Source organism: Mauremys mutica, chromosome 12 (genome assembly GCF_020497125.1).
Source record: "Mauremys mutica isolate MM-2020 ecotype Southern chromosome 12, ASM2049712v1, whole genome shotgun sequence".
NCBI lineage: Eukaryota > Metazoa > Chordata > Testudines > Geoemydidae > Mauremys > Mauremys mutica.
The window spans coordinates 5,994,920-6,012,492 of record NC_059083.1 but is presented as its reverse complement, the minus strand read 5'-3'; the positions used below and the strand labels follow the sequence as shown (position 1 = coordinate 6,012,492).

Sequence of the window (17,573 nt, the reverse complement as noted above, 5' to 3'; positions counted from 1 at the left end):
CTCTCTTCACTGTTAAAGAGCAGAGCTAATTTTGTTTCCATTAGGAGTCTATCTAGAGGCTGCTGAGCTGAATTCACATTGGGCCAGTAGTGCACCAGCACTGGGGCTCCTCTACTACAAGCTGAAATCACTAAAAGAGCTACACTTACTGAGCTGAGATCACTGAGTGCTGTGTTAACTAGTGGGGGAGGCTGAAGATCTATCGCTATCAGCTGGCAGAGCGGAGCAGTTTGCAGCGTGTTGGAGCAGCCCATGGAACAGTGAGCGGAGTGGAGCGGTTTGTGGGGACGGCTGGAGCGGCTCACGGGTCGGCTGGAGGAGCGGCACAGCTGGTGGAGTGGAGCCGGTCGTGGTGAAGGCTGCAGCAGAACTCCACAGAGAGGTGGAGCAGTCAGCCCTGGCCCATGTAAGGTGCCCCTTAACACCCTGTGTGTGTGGCGCCCCCCCCCATTTCCACCCATGCTGGGGGGCGGGGTAAAACTGCAGATAAACTTTTGAACTCTGGGGTGGCACTGACCAGAGACTTTCGGGTTGTTGGACTCTGGGGTGATTGGACTTGAGACCCTAAGGGGGAAAGGACATTGCCAAACGTACTTGGAGGTGCGTTTTTGTTGATTATGGTTTTGTGTTATAATCCTGTTTGTGGTGTTTCTTTAACGTGATGCCGCACTGTTTCCCTCCTTTATTAAAAGGATTTTGCTACACTCGGACTCCGTGCTTGCGAGTGGGGAAGTATTGCCTCCTCGAGGCGCCCGGGGGGTGGTGGTATGTAATTGTCCCAGGTCACTGGGTGGAGGCTCGAGCCGGTTTTGCATTGTGCTATTGAAACGGAACCCCTGGATACTGAACCCAGCCCTTGTTGCTGCCAACTCAGAGGGGCAGAAGGGTTACATTCAGAACAAGACGCGTGAGCTGCCCTGGGCTGGAGCTGCAGGGCCAGGCTTTGTAGCGACGGGTGTAACAGACGTCGATCCTCTGTGGAGCAGGCGCAGGCAGCGACCTGTGACCCGCACTGACCAGTGGGTTACAATCGCTAATGGATCTGGGCAGAAATTTTTCGACAGCCCGTTTTTCCTGTCAGGGAAAATGGTGATTCATCAAAAATCAAGACATTCTGCAGGGACGTGTCTATTTTGACAAAAGTTTGGATGGAAACTTACCTGCTACCCTGCCTGCCTGGCTCCTCAGCAGCCCCCCTTGTGGCCTTCTCAGGAGCCGGAGTTGTCAGACTTGCAGGTCCTCGGTATCCTAACAGGGGGGAGCTGGGTCTCCCAGCGCTTCCTGCCTGTTTGGAAGTTTGCTCCCAGTGGGATGCCAGGGAGCTGGAGAGGTGGGACTGGACGTTTTTGCAAAATTCTTCCAAAATTGAATTTTTTTAAAACAATCCCTTCCGTGTAAAGTATCACAGAGCTGACCATTAATTCCTGTTTGGAACAAACACACACACACTCACACCCCCACAAACTCTCTCTGCAGGAAACGTTTATGGTACCATGGCCGGTATGGAGCTGGCATAGGGCCCTGCACGTGCCCTGCTTCCAGCCCCTTGGTGTAGGGGCTGGATTGAGGATGTGGCCGGAATGCACTGTGCTCCACCTATTCTGTGCTACCTAAGGCCAATAGAGAACAGACTGTAGGTTAGAGCAGCCTTGAAGCTGCTCCGATCTACACCAGGCAGAGCTCTGCACAGACCCGGAATAGGGGAAGCAAAAAGGGGGCTTAAAACTACTTAAATCCCAGCCTGAGCTGAGGAACGTGGTAACGGGCTCAGGCCCTGTATCTCCAAAGGGGAGGTGTCGGCACATCCAGATCTATCTACGTATCATGGTAAATACTGACTATGTGCTGTGGTGCAGACAGCAGAGGGAGCCAGAGTTCACTTCACTGTCACCAGCTCCCCAGCTGCGGTAAATCAGCCCGAGCTCCACTGAGTCCTTAGAGTAGGGGTGGGCAAACTACGGCCCGCGGGCCACATCCGGCCTGCGGGACTGTCCTGCCCGGCCCCCGAGCTCCTGACCCAGGAGGCTCACCCTTGGCCCCTCCCTTGCTATCCCCCATCCCCCGCAGCCTCAGCTCGCTCGCTCCGCCGCTGGCGCAATGCTCTGGGCGGCGGGGCTGCGAGCTCCTGGGGCAGCGAGCTGCGGAGCCCGGCCTGACCCAGTCTCTGTGCTGCACGGTGGCGGCGGCTGCGTGGCTGTAGCGCCGCCAGCCAGTGGTGCTCCAGGCAGTGTGGTAAGGGGGCAGGGGACAGGGGGGGTTGGATAGAGGGCAGAGGAGTTCGGGGTGGTGGTCAGAGGCGGGGGTGTGGATAGGGCAGAGGTGGGCAAATTACGGACCGCGAGCCACATCTGGCCTGGGGGGCCATCCTGCCCAGCCCCTGAGCTCCCAGCTGGCCCCGGCCCCTCCCCGGCTGTCCTTCCTCCCCCACAGCCTCAGCTTGCTGTGCTGGCAGCGCGGCATCCTGGCTGGCTCCGGGGCTGGGCGGCGCGGTGCAGGGGCAGATTTACAAGTGAACACAGGGTGCCCTGGCAAAGGCCCCCCAACAACAGGGGGACCCAGGGCCGGGCACTCGGGCAACTCAACACTGGCTGCACTGAAATCATATGCAGGCGGGCGGTGCAGATGGCGGGAGCACAGGGAACGCAGGCGGAGGACTCAGGGGGAGCACTGGGAGGCCACGCAGCCGGCCAGAGAGAAGCGGCCCTTTGAAGGGGAAACCGCCGCTTCTCTCTGGCTGTGCGGCTGCCCCTGCTCCTGTTGAGTCCTCCGCCCATGTTTGCGGGGCCACATTCTGAAAGGGGCTGGGGGGGGGGGGGAAGATGGATAAGGGGTAGGGTCCTGGAAGGGGGCGGTCAGGGGCAGGGGGTCCTGGAAGGGGGTGGTCAGGGGGTGGGGGGGGTGGATGGAGGGGGGTCGGTTGGGGACAAGGAGCAGAGGGGTTGGATGGGTTTGGAGGTTCTTAGGGCACAGTCTTCCCTACCTGGCCCTCCATACTGTTTTGCAACCCCAATGTGGTCCTTGGGCCAAAAAGTTTGCCCACCCCTGCCTTAGAGCCAAATCTCCAGCTGGTAGAAGCCAAAGGAGCTGGGCCAGTTAATGCTGGCTGGGGCTAGGGCAGGGGGTCCCCAAACTTTTTCAGTCATGCACTCCTCCTGCCCCCCTTTACCTGGTCCCTGCCCCGCCGGGATTGGGGCTGTAGCTGGGGCCAGGAGCCAGTGGGGAGGGTGGGGCTGGAGCTGCAGCTGGGGGTGGGGCAGCGTGGGGCTGTGTAGCACTTCCTGCCTGCCCCACATGGGGGCTGGCCCAGGCCCCCATACATGTTCCTCTGTGCCCTCCGTAGGGGGGCCCACCCCACAGTTTGGGGAGCACTGGGCTATGGCCTGGTAATTGTAACTCTAATTCTAATGAGCATTTAAGAGACGCATTTCACACATGCCGCGGAATCCTGCCAGGAGTCTTTTGTCGCCTGAGGAAAGCGACAGCTGCTCTTTTGTGGTCAGCTGCGCTCCAGAGGTGTCGAAGATCAACTGCTAACTTTGAATCACACTTTAAGACGAGCGAGGTTTCTTTTTTAACCTGCTACCTCAGGTGGTCAGAGCTGTCTCCTTACAAAGATGTTGAAGAAATTGCAGCTTTTTCAGAGAACTACAGGGAGGATTTGGGCTCTTCTGTCAAACATGCCAGGCAGTGGGTGACATTAAAGAGGTCGTTCTACTTCGCTCATCACACACAAGGTTCGGGGGAGACTTGTTCACAGTTTGCGCGGGAAGAGGATTCTAGTCGAGATCTCGAGTCGGACACACTGAGGCAGAAGAATCCCATGGCTGGAAGGTGAAGCAAGACAAATTCAGACAGCAAATATGCTCCCCCCTCCCCCTTTTTAACAGCGAGGGGAACCGGCCATTGGAGCCACTTACCGAGGGACATGGCGGATTCGCCATCGCGTGAGTGGTTTGACTCACGAGTGGGTTGGTCTAAGAGCTGTGGCTCAGCCACGCGGATTGGGCTCTGGGCTGGCATCACCAGAGAGGAGTCTCTGGCCTGTGTTACGCAGGAGATCAGACACAATCATCGGACCGGTCCTGTCTGGCCTTAAAAATCTACGGCCTTTTTCCTTCCGTTTCTGGAATTTATAGTTATTTTGGTTACTTTGCTCATTTAACTGCACTTTGTATAACGGCCAAAATCTGCACCATAGTCCAGTGCCCCTGTTTGTGCATCATTCATATGCTGAGACGAGAACAATCATTTTTTTAAAACCACAAAAATTGGCAGGTACGGTGCTGGCTTCCTCATTTCCCTGGGGGTGCCCAACCCCCACTCCCCCCATGTCTTAAATGTAGATAGTAATGTTTGCTCTGTCCATTCAGGCTTCGATTTTCAGAGGAGCCTAAGAGTTGTATTTCATTAGGATTTGAACACCTGACACCCTTAGGGGCCTTGGAATCTCAGACTCTGATTGTAAATTCTCTGGGGCAGAGAGTGTCTCACACTGTGTCTGTGCAGCACCCGGCACAACGGGGCCCTGATCTCAGCTGGGGCAGGGACTGTCTCTCCCTGTGTGTCTGTGCAGCGCCTGGCACAACGGGGCCCTGATCTCAGCTGGGGCAGGGACTGTCTCTCCCTGTGTGTCTGTGCAGTGCCCAGCAGAAGGGGGCCCTGATCGGAGCGCTGCCATAATGCACATAACGTCATCCCAGGAATCAAATTATTTTTATACACTGAAAACAATTTTAGAAGCGAAGTGATTTTATAATTTTGTAAATCCAGAACCCTTCCAAAGAGCCTGATCCCCAGCTGGTATAAATCGGGGGAAGCTCCACTGGAGTCAATGAGGCCAGACCCCCGCTGGCTGAAATCAGCCATAGCTCCATTTGAATGAGTGGGCCCAGGCCCCTGGCTGGTGTGAATCAGTCTTGCCCCACTGACTTTACTGGAGTGGTCCAGATTTCCCCCAGCTGAGAATTTGTTAGTGGTAATAAAGACAGACACACAATATTTTGCATTCCACCTCTTCAAACAGAGTCCCCAATCCAGCCGGTTAAATGAGCACAGCTTCCTTTTGGCAAATCCATTTATAGTCAGTGTTGCAGATTTCAGACTTGATCTGAGTCTTCTTGACTGCAGCACAGCTGTTCTCTTCCGCAGGACCCGATACCGTGAATCTAAGGAGTGAAGGAGACAGTCACTATCAGTGTGTTCAGAGGTGGAGCAGGGCAGCTTTTCTCCTTCCTCCCAGGGTGCTGGGGTTCCAGCCGTCTTTCCCTAGGTAGGTTAATACGTAAAGCAAGTTGGTATGTTTTGGAGAGATGTGCATGGTACAGAAACGTGCAGCGAAGTTAACGCGGGTGCTCCTTCAGAGAGGCCAACCTTCAGAACCCTGCAAATCTTCCGCTTTTGAAACGTACATGCAAAGTTGAGTCAGTTTCAAATGTCAGTTTAAAACATGGGGAAGTTTTGATGAAATTTGTGTGACTTTTTTTCTAGGATTGGGGTTTTTTTGACCAGCTATTGAGGTAGTTGGAACTTTCTCAGTTTTGAAACTGATCAGCTTTGGAATTCTGAAATCTCAAATGTTGATAAAAAACAAGAAAAGACTTAAAAAATTGTTTCCCCGGTTTTGCAATCAGTCCCGGGGCTGTAGCACCTATGGAAAAAAAATAGTGGGTGCTCAGCATCCACCAGCCACCCGCCAATCAGCTGTTCAGCGCCAGGCAGGAGATGCTGAGGGGATGGGGCGGAGCCTGGGCAGGAAGAGATGGAGTGGGGGTGGGGCTATGGGGGAGGGGGCAGGCCCTCAGGGTAGAGCAAGGGTGGAACACCCACCCAGAAAGAAGGAAGTGACCACTTTTGCCAAGGACCAATGAGCCTAGGGTTGCCAACCCTCCAAGATTGCCCTGGCATCTTCAAGAATTAAAGATGTCATGTGATGAGACCTCCAGGAATTCATCCAACCAAAGTTGGTAACCCTAGATGAGCCCAGGCAAACAGAGACCCTGATTCATTTATGTATTCGCTTAGCTTCCCTCCCCTGGGTACTGCCATTCACTGCAATGAGACAGTCAAACCCACGTATGTTTGCCAGATTGAGGCCTTTACACTGTAAAATTAATGGATGAAATCCTTCAACAGCAGATTTACCGTTGACTTTAATGGGGATTTCACTCTATATACTTATTGCAGACTGATGTCAAATACTAATCAGGAAACACTCACAGTGTTTGATTTAACGGGGAACCATCCACCCAGGTCCACTTCCTCCCTGGGGAGGTGATGTTGAGTCCAATCCACGCCGGAATACGATTTCCTGTAAGATTCTGTGTGAACTCCTGTGAAATGGACATAGGGTCAGAGAGAACAGAACATGGTGGATTCTCTGGCTCCTTTGCTCACGATGCAAATGAGACCTGATCTCTAGTTTGGGTTTTGATCATTAATATCAGTGACAAATCAGGACTAGCTGAAACGCCAATTGAAAGTGCTGTAAACATAACAAATAACTTACACTACTAATTAACAACTGAGTCAGTCCTGTTCCCCTCCACCAGGATTTTGATTAATTTTATTTCAAATTTTCAATGAACTTCAGTAAACATTCTCAATTTTTTGGAATGAAAAAATTTACAATTTTTTTTGTGCTGGCTTTTTTTAACACAGCTCTAATGAATAATTAGTAACATTTCAGCCCTGGGCAAACTCTCCACTGTTATCCAGCTACTGCGCCTCTTTCCATATAGGGCATGATTCTGTACTGAGTGAACAAACCCTGTGCAACACTGTTATACAGCTGTTACCCAGCTGCCCCACCCCAGAGGTAGCCGCATCCCAGTGATAGCTGAACAATCCTTGTCTCCAGTTTGCACTTCATCATTTTAGGACCGTAAAATGCTTTGGGATCTACTATTAATGTATTTATGTAATATATTTAGGCCTGGAAAGATTAGATTTTTATTGGTAAATGTCAAATTCACTGTAGACACACAAACCGATGAAAAAATATTTCCATGGATGATGATAATTTACAGAGAGGTAAAGTAAGAAAAACCCTGGTTGAGACATTAGCATTTGATTTAAGGAGTTTTACTTTGTATATTTTGATGGTTACAAAACGTGACCATTTTGAATCTCAACAGCTACTGTCATTAAATAGTTATGGTCGGACCTCTCTGCCCAGTGTCTGCCCCCGCCCCGTGATTTCCCACAACTGTGGAAATATAAAGCAATAAAAATAGATAAAAAATACTTATAACCCATAATTTTGCACCACTGAAAATATAAATTTAAAAGATATCTGTCAAAATTCTGAAAAAGATGAATAGCTCTTTTCACTGTAAAATTTTCCAGTGAAAAAATAGAAAAATTGTGAATGAAAATTTTGCTTTCAAAAGTTTGTTGATAGAAAAATAAAAGAGGGTTTCTTGACCTGCGCTCATTAACAAGGACACAAATATGTTAGGTGAAGTTTAGCACATTCTTTACCAGCTCCTCCCGGTCCTGGATCATGAGCAGGTGAGATCCCCTCCGTGAGCAGTCATCACGGCCCCAGCTCCAGTACTGATTCTCTTCCGACAGCCAGTAGCACTTGTCCATGTGCGGCACCCAGTGCCTGGGGCAGAGTTTGCACCCGGAGCCCTCTGGAGGGGGAAATGGAACAGTTCTCAATAACGAGTCTAATCATGCTACCAGCTCTGACCAGCTTCCCCCGCAGAGTCGCCCGGAGCCTTCCCACTCAGTGTGTTAGTGAGACAACGTGCAGCGCGTTGGCACAGCTCTGGGGAGCGTGGCAACATCATACCAGCATTGGGTGCTCTGTGTCAGTGCTGACCCCAATACCTCTGTGTGGTGCAGGTTAGTGGAACGGGGGGCTCAGTAGGGGGCATTCTCCCTTCACAGCCATTACTGGCTCCAATGCCCCAATGTGGCACTGGGGGGCGCTGTGCTAGGCCATCAGAGGCTCAATAGGGGGCGCTCTCACCTTGCAGCCACTGCTGACCCCAATGCACCAGTGCAGTGCTAGGGGGCGCTATGCTGCAGGGCTCAGTAGGGAGTATGCTAATGTCAGTCAATGCTGGCCCTGATCTCAGCTGGGGCAGGGACTGTCTCTCGCCGTGTGTCTGTGCAGCCCGGCACAACGGGGCCCTGATCTCAGCTGGGGCAGGGACTGTCTCTCCCTGTGGGTCCGTGCAGCACCTGGCACAGTGTGATCCTGATCTCAGTTAGTGCCTCTAGGTACTACACATGTAATACACCTATCAACCAAAGAACTATAAAATCTTATTACGCTATTATGGCTCCAGCTGCCTGTCCAGGGCTCTGACCATCCTGACTGGCCACGAGCTGTCACAGCTGAGGCTGTAGATTCCTGGCAATACTATAGGCAGGGGTTGGCAACCTTTCAGAAGTGCTGTGCCAAGTCTTTATTTAGTCACTCTGATTTAAGATTTCGCGTGTCGGTCATACATTGTAACGTTTTTAGAAGGGCTCTTTCTATAAGTCTATAATATAGAACTAAACGATTGTATGTAAAGTAAACAAGAGCCCTCCGGACTAGTGACCAGGACCTGGGCAGTGTGAGTGCCACTGAAAATCAGCTCGCGTGCCGCCTTCGGCACACGTGCCATAGGTTGCCTACCCCTGTTATAGAGGCTTATGAAAGGAGGGATGGGATAGAGGGGGTGGGAACAAAGATGTCTCGGCTTTATGTATGTAAGCAGAGTCAGGATGAGCTCTACCCTGACATCTGGTGGTAAATTATGAGGAGTGGGAAAAGGAATTCCAAGCATTTGCATTGGAGCGGGAAAAGGAATTTCAGGAATTTACATTGGCACACCCACCCCACTTAGCATAGCACACAGCAGCCTGGGATGGTTATTTTGACAGCTGTGGGATCCCCAATTTCTTTGTTATTGGGGCAGGAGGAATAAAGTGCTGTCACCCTAATTATGTGAATGAGGAACTATGAGACTGCTTTATGACAGGAATGACTCAACCTAAATTAAATAGCACTTGCTAGACAAGGGACATGGGTGCCAAAACCCACTGAATTGAGAGAGGTTGGGGACTGCTTATGGTAGGGGCCCCTTTTGAGGGCCTGGATCACCCACTGCACATCCTCCTCTCTCCACTGTCAAAAGAGCAGAGCTAATTTTGGTTCCCTTAGGAGTCCATCTAGAGGCTGCTAAGCTGAATTCACGTTGGACCAGTAGCCAGCACTGGAGCTCCCCTACTAAGAACTGAAAGAGCTGAACTTACTGAGCTGAGATCCCTGAGTGCTGTGTTAACTAGTGGGGGAGCCTAAAGATCTATCGCCAAGCAGAGCGGAGCAGTTTGCAGCGTGCTGGAGCAGCTCATGGCACAGTGAGCAGAGTGGAGCGGCTCGTGGGGACGGCTGGAGGAGCGGCACAGCTGGTGGAGTGGAGCCGGTCGTGGTGAAGGCTGCAGCAGAACTCCACGGAGAGGCGGAGCAGTTGGCCCTGGCCCACGTAAGGTGCCCCTTAACACCCTGTGTGTACCCCCCATTTCCACCCATGCTGGCGGGGGGGGGGAACTCTGCAGATAAACTTTTGAACTCTGGGGTGGCACTGACCAGAGACTTTTGGGTTGTTGGACTTTGAGGTGATTGGACTTAAGACCCTAAGGGGGAAAGGACATTGCCAAATGTACTTGGAGGTGCGTTTTTGTCGCTTATGGTTTGTGTTATAATCCTGTTTGTGGTGTTTCTTCAACGTGATGCCGCATTGTTTCCCTCCTTTATTAAAAGGATTTTGCTACACTCGGACTCCGTGCTTGCGAGAGGGGAAGTATTGCCTCCTAGAGGCGCCCGGGGGGGTGGTAGGTAATTGTCCCAGGTCACTGGGTGGGGGCTCGAGCCGGTTTTGCCATGTGTTATTGAAACAGAACCCCTGGATACTGAACCCGGCCCTTGTTGCTGCCAGCTCAGAGGGGCAGAAGGGTTACATGTAAAAATCTGGGTGTGTAACAGTGAGAGTGAGTGACTGGTCGGATACAGGATGTGGGGGGAACGGGGGGGGTGTTACCTGCTGAGCTGTTTTCCACCCCACACAAATTCCGCTTCAGGCAAGATCGGAAACCCTCCAATGTATGGTTGCACGCTGGTGTGTTTTCATTGATCTCACATGAATTGCTCTGCTGAGCGGTCTGCTGGACGACGGCTGCTGTTGGGCGAGTCTGGGATGGGCACTGACCAACTGCAAGATAAATAGAAGCGAAAAATTGGAAAAGACAAAGCCAGATTCCAGCTGGGGTAGATCAGCCGTATCTCCATCCCCAGGCGCTGATTTCTGGATTTCCCAGAGGGTGATACACCCCCGCTCTGTCCTGAGGCCCCGCCCCTGCACTACCTCTCCCCCAAAGCCCCGCCCTCACTATGCCTCTCCCCCCGAGGCCCCGTCCTTGCTACGTTCTTCTTGCCCCCACTCCACCCCCCTTCCTCCAAAATCCCCTTTCCCATCCCATCCCCTTCTCTTCCCCCTGTCCCCTCCCCCTGCCCTCCGAACAGCTGATCAGCAGCCAGCCCTGGGGCCAGGCCGAACCACTGTGGCTGGTGGGTGCTGAACCCCTATTATTTGTCTGTGGGTGCCTGAGGCCTAGAGCACCCCTGCCATAGGTGCCTATGGCTCCATCGGAGTCAATGGGCCAGATCCCAGCTGGTGTGACTCAGCCATAGCTCCATAGGAGTTGATGGGCAGATCCCCAGGCAGTGTAAATCAATGACCCTAAGGCAATTTATTGCAACTGAGAACCTGGCACAGTTGTCCCAGAAGCACAACGTTCAAGGCTAGAAGAGACCATTTGGCTCATCTAGTCTGAGCTCCTGTATCACCCAGGCCAGAGGCCGCCGCTCAGCGATTCTCGCATTGAGCCCCAACAAGGTGTGTTGAGTTCCCGGAGCGTTGCTGGGCCGCAGCCCAAAACCCACAGCCGGGGGCTACTCACCCAGGACAGCCAGCGCTATCACAGCTCCCAGCAGGACGATGTTCCCGGCCCAGCCCACCCGCAGAGCGATCCGATGCCAAAGCGGGCACTGCGGACAAGCTGCAAGAATCAATGGGGGAAATGCAGAGCCAGTTTGCATGCACTGGGGGAGATAACTGCCTGTGGTGCACCCACACCCATTGACATCTGCAAGGCAACATCTCTGCCCTTTAACGCTCTGGCCTGGCCTGTTTGCAGTTCTCACCTGTCGGTGGAAAGAAGCCCCCTTGTTTGACTGTGGCTAGCTGAGCAAATTTCCTGCAAAAGTCTCTGAGAAGGAGGTGGATCAGACACTGCTCTTCTCAGCTCAGCAGATCAGGAAACCCACTGCCGGAAGTGTGTGAGGGGGGAGGTGAACGTGTGTTAATGATCATACAGAGAGACAGTAAACTAGTGTAAACCATCAGCTCTGAGTGGATCTAGGGAGGTGGTGGAATCTCCTTCCTTAGAGGTTTTTAAGGTCAGGCTTGACAAAGCCCTGGCTGGGATGATTTAGTTTGGTTTGGTCCTGCTTTGAGCAGGGGGTTGGACTAGATGACCTCCTGAGGTCCCTTCCAACCTTGAGATTCTATGATTCTATGATCTCTAAACTGAGGCTGGACGGGACGATTCCAACCATCTCAACCCATCTCCTGCAACAGCCGGGGCTGGGAATTTCACCCAGGATTTCCTGCCTCCAGCCCAGCAATACGTGGTGGGATGAAAGCGAGACGCAGAACACATCGCTCAGTGACACACCTTGCAGAAGGTGTCATCTCCTAGGGATCCCTTTGTGCTGCGAGCCCGATTCAGAGAGGGGGAGGAGCTGTCAGACCCAGCACAGAGAGACCAACACTCGTCTTGGTTGTGAAGCCCACAAAAAAACTTGACAATGGCTAGGCTGAGGGTGCAGCCACCACAGCTCGTCACAGCGACTGTTATGGGCTCGTCGTTCTCCCCATCGTCTGTCTGTAACCGTCTGTCGTCTCCTGCCTTAGGCCCAGATTGGAAATGCCATAGGGCAGGGCACTGCCTTTTTATCCCGGGTTTGTGCAGCACCCAGCACAACGGCGTCCTGGTAAACGACTGGGGCTGCTAGAGGCCACGATAATATAGATGTAAGCAGAGTCAGGATGAGCTCTACCCTGACATCTGGTGGTAAATTATGAGGAGTGGGCAAAGGAATTTCAAGCATTTGCATTGGAGTGGGGAAAGGAATTTCAGGAATGTGCATTTGCATTGGCAAACTCACTCCACTTAGCATAGCGCACAGCAGCCTGGGATGGTTATTTTCACAGCTGTGGGATCCCCAATTTCTTTGTTATTGAGGCAGGAGGAATAAAATGTTGTCACCCTGATTAAGTAAATGAGGAACTACAAAACTGTCTTATGATAAAGGGTTTCATTATCAAGCCTGGGAGGGGGCCGGCATGCTCAGCGGAGGAGGCGGAGCCGAGGTGAGCTGGGGTGGGCTCCCCAGGCAGGGTTAGCTGCTGCTGGGGGAGGGGGAGGGAGTCTCCCCAGACGAGGTTAGCTTCCATGGGGGGAGGTCTCCCTGGTGGGGTTAGCTGCAGAGGGGGGTAGCTGCTGCAGGGAGGGGGCTCCCGGGGGGGGGTTCCCCAGCTGGGGGGCTGGGTTATCTGGTGGGGGGATGGTGCAAGGTGGAAGTTTCGCCTAGGGCGTGAAACTTCCTTGCACCGGCCCTGCCTCTGGGTGGTGACTCAGCGAAAGCCCTGCTCCCGGGGCCGTAGCTGATTGGTTTAGGGACTAAAAATTCGTTGCTGTGTTTTATCCCCTCCAGGAGTCAGCCCGACTCTAGAAGGAACTGGGGTCGGTAACAGAATTCTGCCCTCCCAAGGAACTCACCTGGCTCTGTTTCTGTAGTTTCTGGGCTGTGATGGTTCCTCACAATATTTACCCTCTCTGCTCTGCTCTAAGTCCCTCTGAAGCCAACTTGCTCAGGCACCTAAGTACCTGTGGGGGTCTGACCCTACGTGCCCGGCTCAAGGCGACACAGGGAGTGTGCAGAAAAGGACCTAACCCCAGGTCCTCCAAGCTCTGGGCAAGTGTCCTTCCCCCCGGGCCTCCCTGCTCCAACGTGACGGCACAGGAGGGCAGAGCTGTGCAATATACTGTGACCAACTGGGTGTTGCTCTCACTACGCCCACAGCCTGCATGAAATCGTTTTCTGTGCAAAGCAAAGCACATTTTCCTCACCACCCCCAATCCGGGCTTGATGGCTCAGGACACAGCTTTCCAGATGGCCCCAGTCCAACAGCACCTCCGGCTGTGGGGTCTATGGGCAGATTTCCAGAGATTAGCACCCAATGCGCTGGGCTCCCCTGGAACCTAGCCACTGAGCTGGGTGCCCACCCGAAAGCCGAGAGCCCCTGCAAATTTGGTCCCCGTTGTGGTGCTGAGCATTGTGGGAAAATGAATAAATAAATCCAGGCATAAAGGCCAGATGCTCAGCTGGTACAAATCAGTGAAGCCCTGTAGACGCCGGTGGCGTCACCGCAATTTACACCGGGGCCAACCTGGCTCTTAGACTGTCGCTGGCTTGGAAGAGTTCACAGACTGTCACTGGCTTGGAAGAGTTCAGAGTCACTGTCTCATTTACCTGTGCAGAAGCGAGTCAAAGCCTTACGCTGAGCTTCTCCTACGGGCTAGAGGAACCTAAACCCAGACCCCAGCTGGTGCAAAGCTGCTGAAAGGCCACCACAGTCTACAGAGCTGTTGATTCTCTGGCCTTGCATAATGATGCCCAGACAAAAATCTGTGTGAAGGTGGCGTGTAATTTAATGGCAAAAGCTTTCCAGGGGTGTTAGAATCCTCCTACCACCAAGCACTGCCCCAAAATTGAGAGTTAAGGTTACTGTGAAAAGGAATCCAGGTCTGGAAATGCACAATTAAGGCGACCACACAACTTAAGAATGCCCTGTAGCGATGCCATGAAATACAGATACAATTTTAGCGTTTTGGATGCTGGGTTTGATGAAGCTGATTTGAAAGAGACATTCAATGGTCTTCAGGTTATTTTCTTTCATAGAATCAGGGCTGATTTCAGATCTCAGTGACCCTGTGCCAAATCCGGACTGACTCCACTGCAATGAATTGTGTCTGGGCTGGATTCAGATCTCAGTTACCTTGTTCCAAATCCAGAGTGACTCCACAGCAACGAATGGGGTCAGGGCTGGATTTTGAGCTCAGTGACCAGAGGTAAATCCAGAGCAACCCCACTGAAGTCATTGGAGTTAGGACCAAATTCTGATCTCTGTGACCCTGGTGTAAATCCGGAGTTAATGCACTGAAATCAGTGAAGCTGTGCCTACCTACACCAGATGGGGATCTGACCCCTCGTGCATTGCTAGACCTGCTATTTATCAACATTACAGCAGCAAAAATGGACTCCCAGCCTCCCAAAATCCACCCCCCTGAAAAAACGCCACAAAGTGAAGTGCACTCACTGTGATGCTGATCCGGGGCCGACCTGTCGCTGGGCAGGGAGCCTGCCGGGTGGGTTAGATAAGTGTAGATCGCTCCCCCCTCAGCCATAGCCAGCAAAGGTGACAGGCAGGGAGCTGGGTGTGAAGGCACCGTCCTTGTGTCTGAGGTAAAATGACCGACACCTCTTCTATCAGGAAATATTGTCTCCGTTGAACTATATCCACTTCTGACCACTGCATGGGCTTTGGCGAATGGCTGAATAATTTGCACCTTCTGCCCCAGCTGCTCTCTTTTTTTTGGAAAAGTGTCAGGAGAGTTGGGTGCTCGACCCGACTCCGATTCAGTGCAGATCCTAACTCAGTTAGGCAGCAAATTCCAATCTGGAGCCAGGCAGAGCCAGTGCAAGTGGCCTTGTGTCTAGATCCTGCCCCTCTGCTTTTGTCTGTGCTCGGAGAATAAAGGGTCTATGAGTGGGCTGCCCATGGTGGTTAGCGGTCGAAAGCCTGTGTAGCTATTTTAGCTGAAGAGGCGGAAATGAGCACGAAAAGAGGGCGTGTGGGGGGGGGGGGGGCAGTTTTCCATCAAAATGTTTCACTAACATGAATTTTTTTATTTTTTGTCAGAAAAGTTTGGAATGTTTGTCCCCCAACTAAATATCCCCCAACCCAGAAAGAAAAGGTTGCAATTGAGGGGTGGGTGGCAAAAGATTGTGTGTGGGGAGGATGCACATAAAGAGGAAAGTTTCCACTGAAAATGTTGATTTAAAATGGTGGCACAAAAATCGCTTCCCATTAACATTTTCTGTGGGGAGGCGGGAAGAGGGGCGGGGGAACCAGCATTTCCCAACGTTTGAAATCCAACTTCTCTGGCCTGGTTTAACTGCGTGGTCCAAGGGGCGGGAAGTTGGTGTTTTTATTATTAATTATTTGCCTTGGGGCAGTTGTTTCGTTCTATGTGTAGCTAGACAGACTTTCCCTCCCTTAGCACCCTAAAAATGGCAGCGTGGGTGTTGGCTCAGGCTCGCAGCTCACAGCCAGGCCTGTCGCCTGCCTTCCTCCCGGTCTGAGCTCAGGGCATTAGCCTAAGTCACAGCACCGTCCCAGCCACCCTGCCAGTTTTCGCATGCTAGCGCCGGCGACACTAGCCCAAATCTTTTCACAAGTAGCCCTGCTACGTGAGAGCAGAGCGTGGTGTAAAGGAAAATTTGGGTGGGGCCCTTAGGACTCTAGTCAAGCTTACAGGCCTAGGCCTGACCGAGCCTGTTTTTGTCTGGAAAGTCCCCAAAGCAGAACAATGGCTTTGTTGTGTATAAAGGCTTGAGGGGACAGAGTGAAAAAGCATAATTTGCCATGGCCGGGCTTATGTAATATATAACCGCAACAGTTGTGTTAGAAAGACTGCAAAAGAACAGACAGTGAGTAACAGAAGGGGCCTAGCGGGGGGGACGCCTGTTTTTCCTTTTGGCCTGTATTGATTTTGCAATGTATTCCAAATAAGGTAATTAATATGGAAATATGTGTAATTTGTCTGTGGTTTTAGGCTTTAAAAAGCTTGTGTGTTCCTGGACTCGGGGGCGGCTACTTAGAGCTGTTACCCCCCTGTGCTTGTAATCAATAAAAGTGCCTCAGGCTGATCTGATCCAAAATCAATCGTGTGGTCGATGTTCCACAACAATTTGGAGGCTCATCTGGGATCCACAGAAGACTTCCCCGGATCGGAGGACTGTGGACCGTTCCCCACCGTACCCGGGCCCATCTGAAAGGTAAGAGATCCTTTTAAAATCTCTGTATTGGGTTCCAGTGGAGGACTGCCCATAGGGTCTGGGTTTGGGTGAGTTGCACGCTGGATCTGAACCTTTTTGCTACCAGATAAGCCTGACGCCCTTCTGTTCTGTTCCCTGGGAAGAGCCTCTGGGTGTGGCTAAATAGGCCTCTGTACTGCTTCTGTGTGCCAGTGTGAAAGTGAAGGTCAGTAGACTGGTGTGAGTGGGGGCCACAGGAAGACGCCCTGAGCTCGTGACCAGAGATGCCTCGAACACAAGTCCTGTGATCGCACCTTGGTGGGTCGGTAAAAGGCCCTGACCAGGATAAGGCTTCCTCTGCATGGCATGACCGGCGAGGGGCCTGTCTGGGTCGAGGATTGTGTGATCCTGTCCTCTACCATCTGTGAACGGTCTGGTTTCCTCACTCTCTTTCCCTCTGATTCCCCTCCTCCGCCAGTAAAAGGCAGTCTGAGGAGCCACTGACGGGTCCCAACGCCCCACCAAAGCAATAGAGTGAGCGGTGTCGTTCTCTCTGAGGCTAGTCGACGCTCTTTGCTGGACGGGGTTGTAGACAGTCGTGGACGTACCTAAACAAGCCTTTCCGGTGTGAAAGTATTGGGTTCTAGGGCGGCAGGCTCAACGGGAGCGCCACCCCGCCAGGAAAGTCAGGATACTGGGGGCCGGAGGATCCAAGGTGATCCTCGTCTCGCCGGGAAAGCTGTAAAAAAAAATGGGGCGGTGTGGGATCACCATCTCACCAAAAGGGCACACCTGGCTTGTGTTTGTCTGTGTCTGTCTGTGTATAAATTGTCCATAAAAATATGGGGGCCGGTGAGTCAAAAGGAATCACCGTCCCGCCAGCAGTGTACATGTACCTAAATTGTAGTCCTTTTACTTGCAAGTTTCTGAAAAAATGGAATTGGTATACCAGGGATAATCCAAACTTACAATTTCCCTTAGAAGGAAGCTTCGACCTTGACAAGATTGTGCACCTCAGAGGCGCACTTCTTGCCAACAAAGTCGGACAAGGTCAGTTTGATGCATACTTTTATTGGTATCAGGGCCGGCTCCAGACCCCAGCGCGCCAAGCACGCGCTTGGGGCGGCGTCCCACGGGAGGGCGGCAAGCAGCTCTGGTGGACCTCCCGCAGGCATGCCTGCGGAAGGTCCGCTGGTCCTGTGGCTCCGGTGGACCTCCCTCAGACGTGCCTGCGGAGGGTCCACTGTTCCCGTGGCTTTGGTGGAGCATCCGCAGGCACGTCTGCGGGAGGTCCACTGGAGCCACGGGACCGGCGACCGCCAGAGCGCCCCCCCACGGCGTCCTGCCCTGCTTTGGGCGTTGGAAATCCTAGAGCCGCCCCTGATTGGTGTAAGGAAACAGTAAAACAGCG

General features: G+C 52.6%; 1 protein-coding gene across 1 annotated transcript; it reads right to left on the bottom strand.

Moving 5' to 3' along the window:
* Nucleotides 1–4,962: 4,962 nt before the first annotated feature.
* LOC123346021 (killer cell lectin-like receptor subfamily B member 1B allele C) lies at nt 4,963–14,529 on the bottom strand. The gene is made up of 6 exons (XM_044983213.1): nt 14,442–14,529; nt 10,957–11,055; nt 10,038–10,208; nt 7,480–7,634; nt 6,217–6,329; nt 4,963–5,165 (listed from the first exon to the last, which is right to left on the bottom strand). The coding sequence occupies exons 1-6, from the start codon at nt 14,527–14,529 to the stop codon at nt 5,042–5,044; spliced, it is 750 nt and encodes a 249-aa protein (XP_044839148.1). The 3' UTR covers nt 4,963–5,041.
* Nucleotides 14,530–17,573: the final 3,044 nt, after the last annotated feature.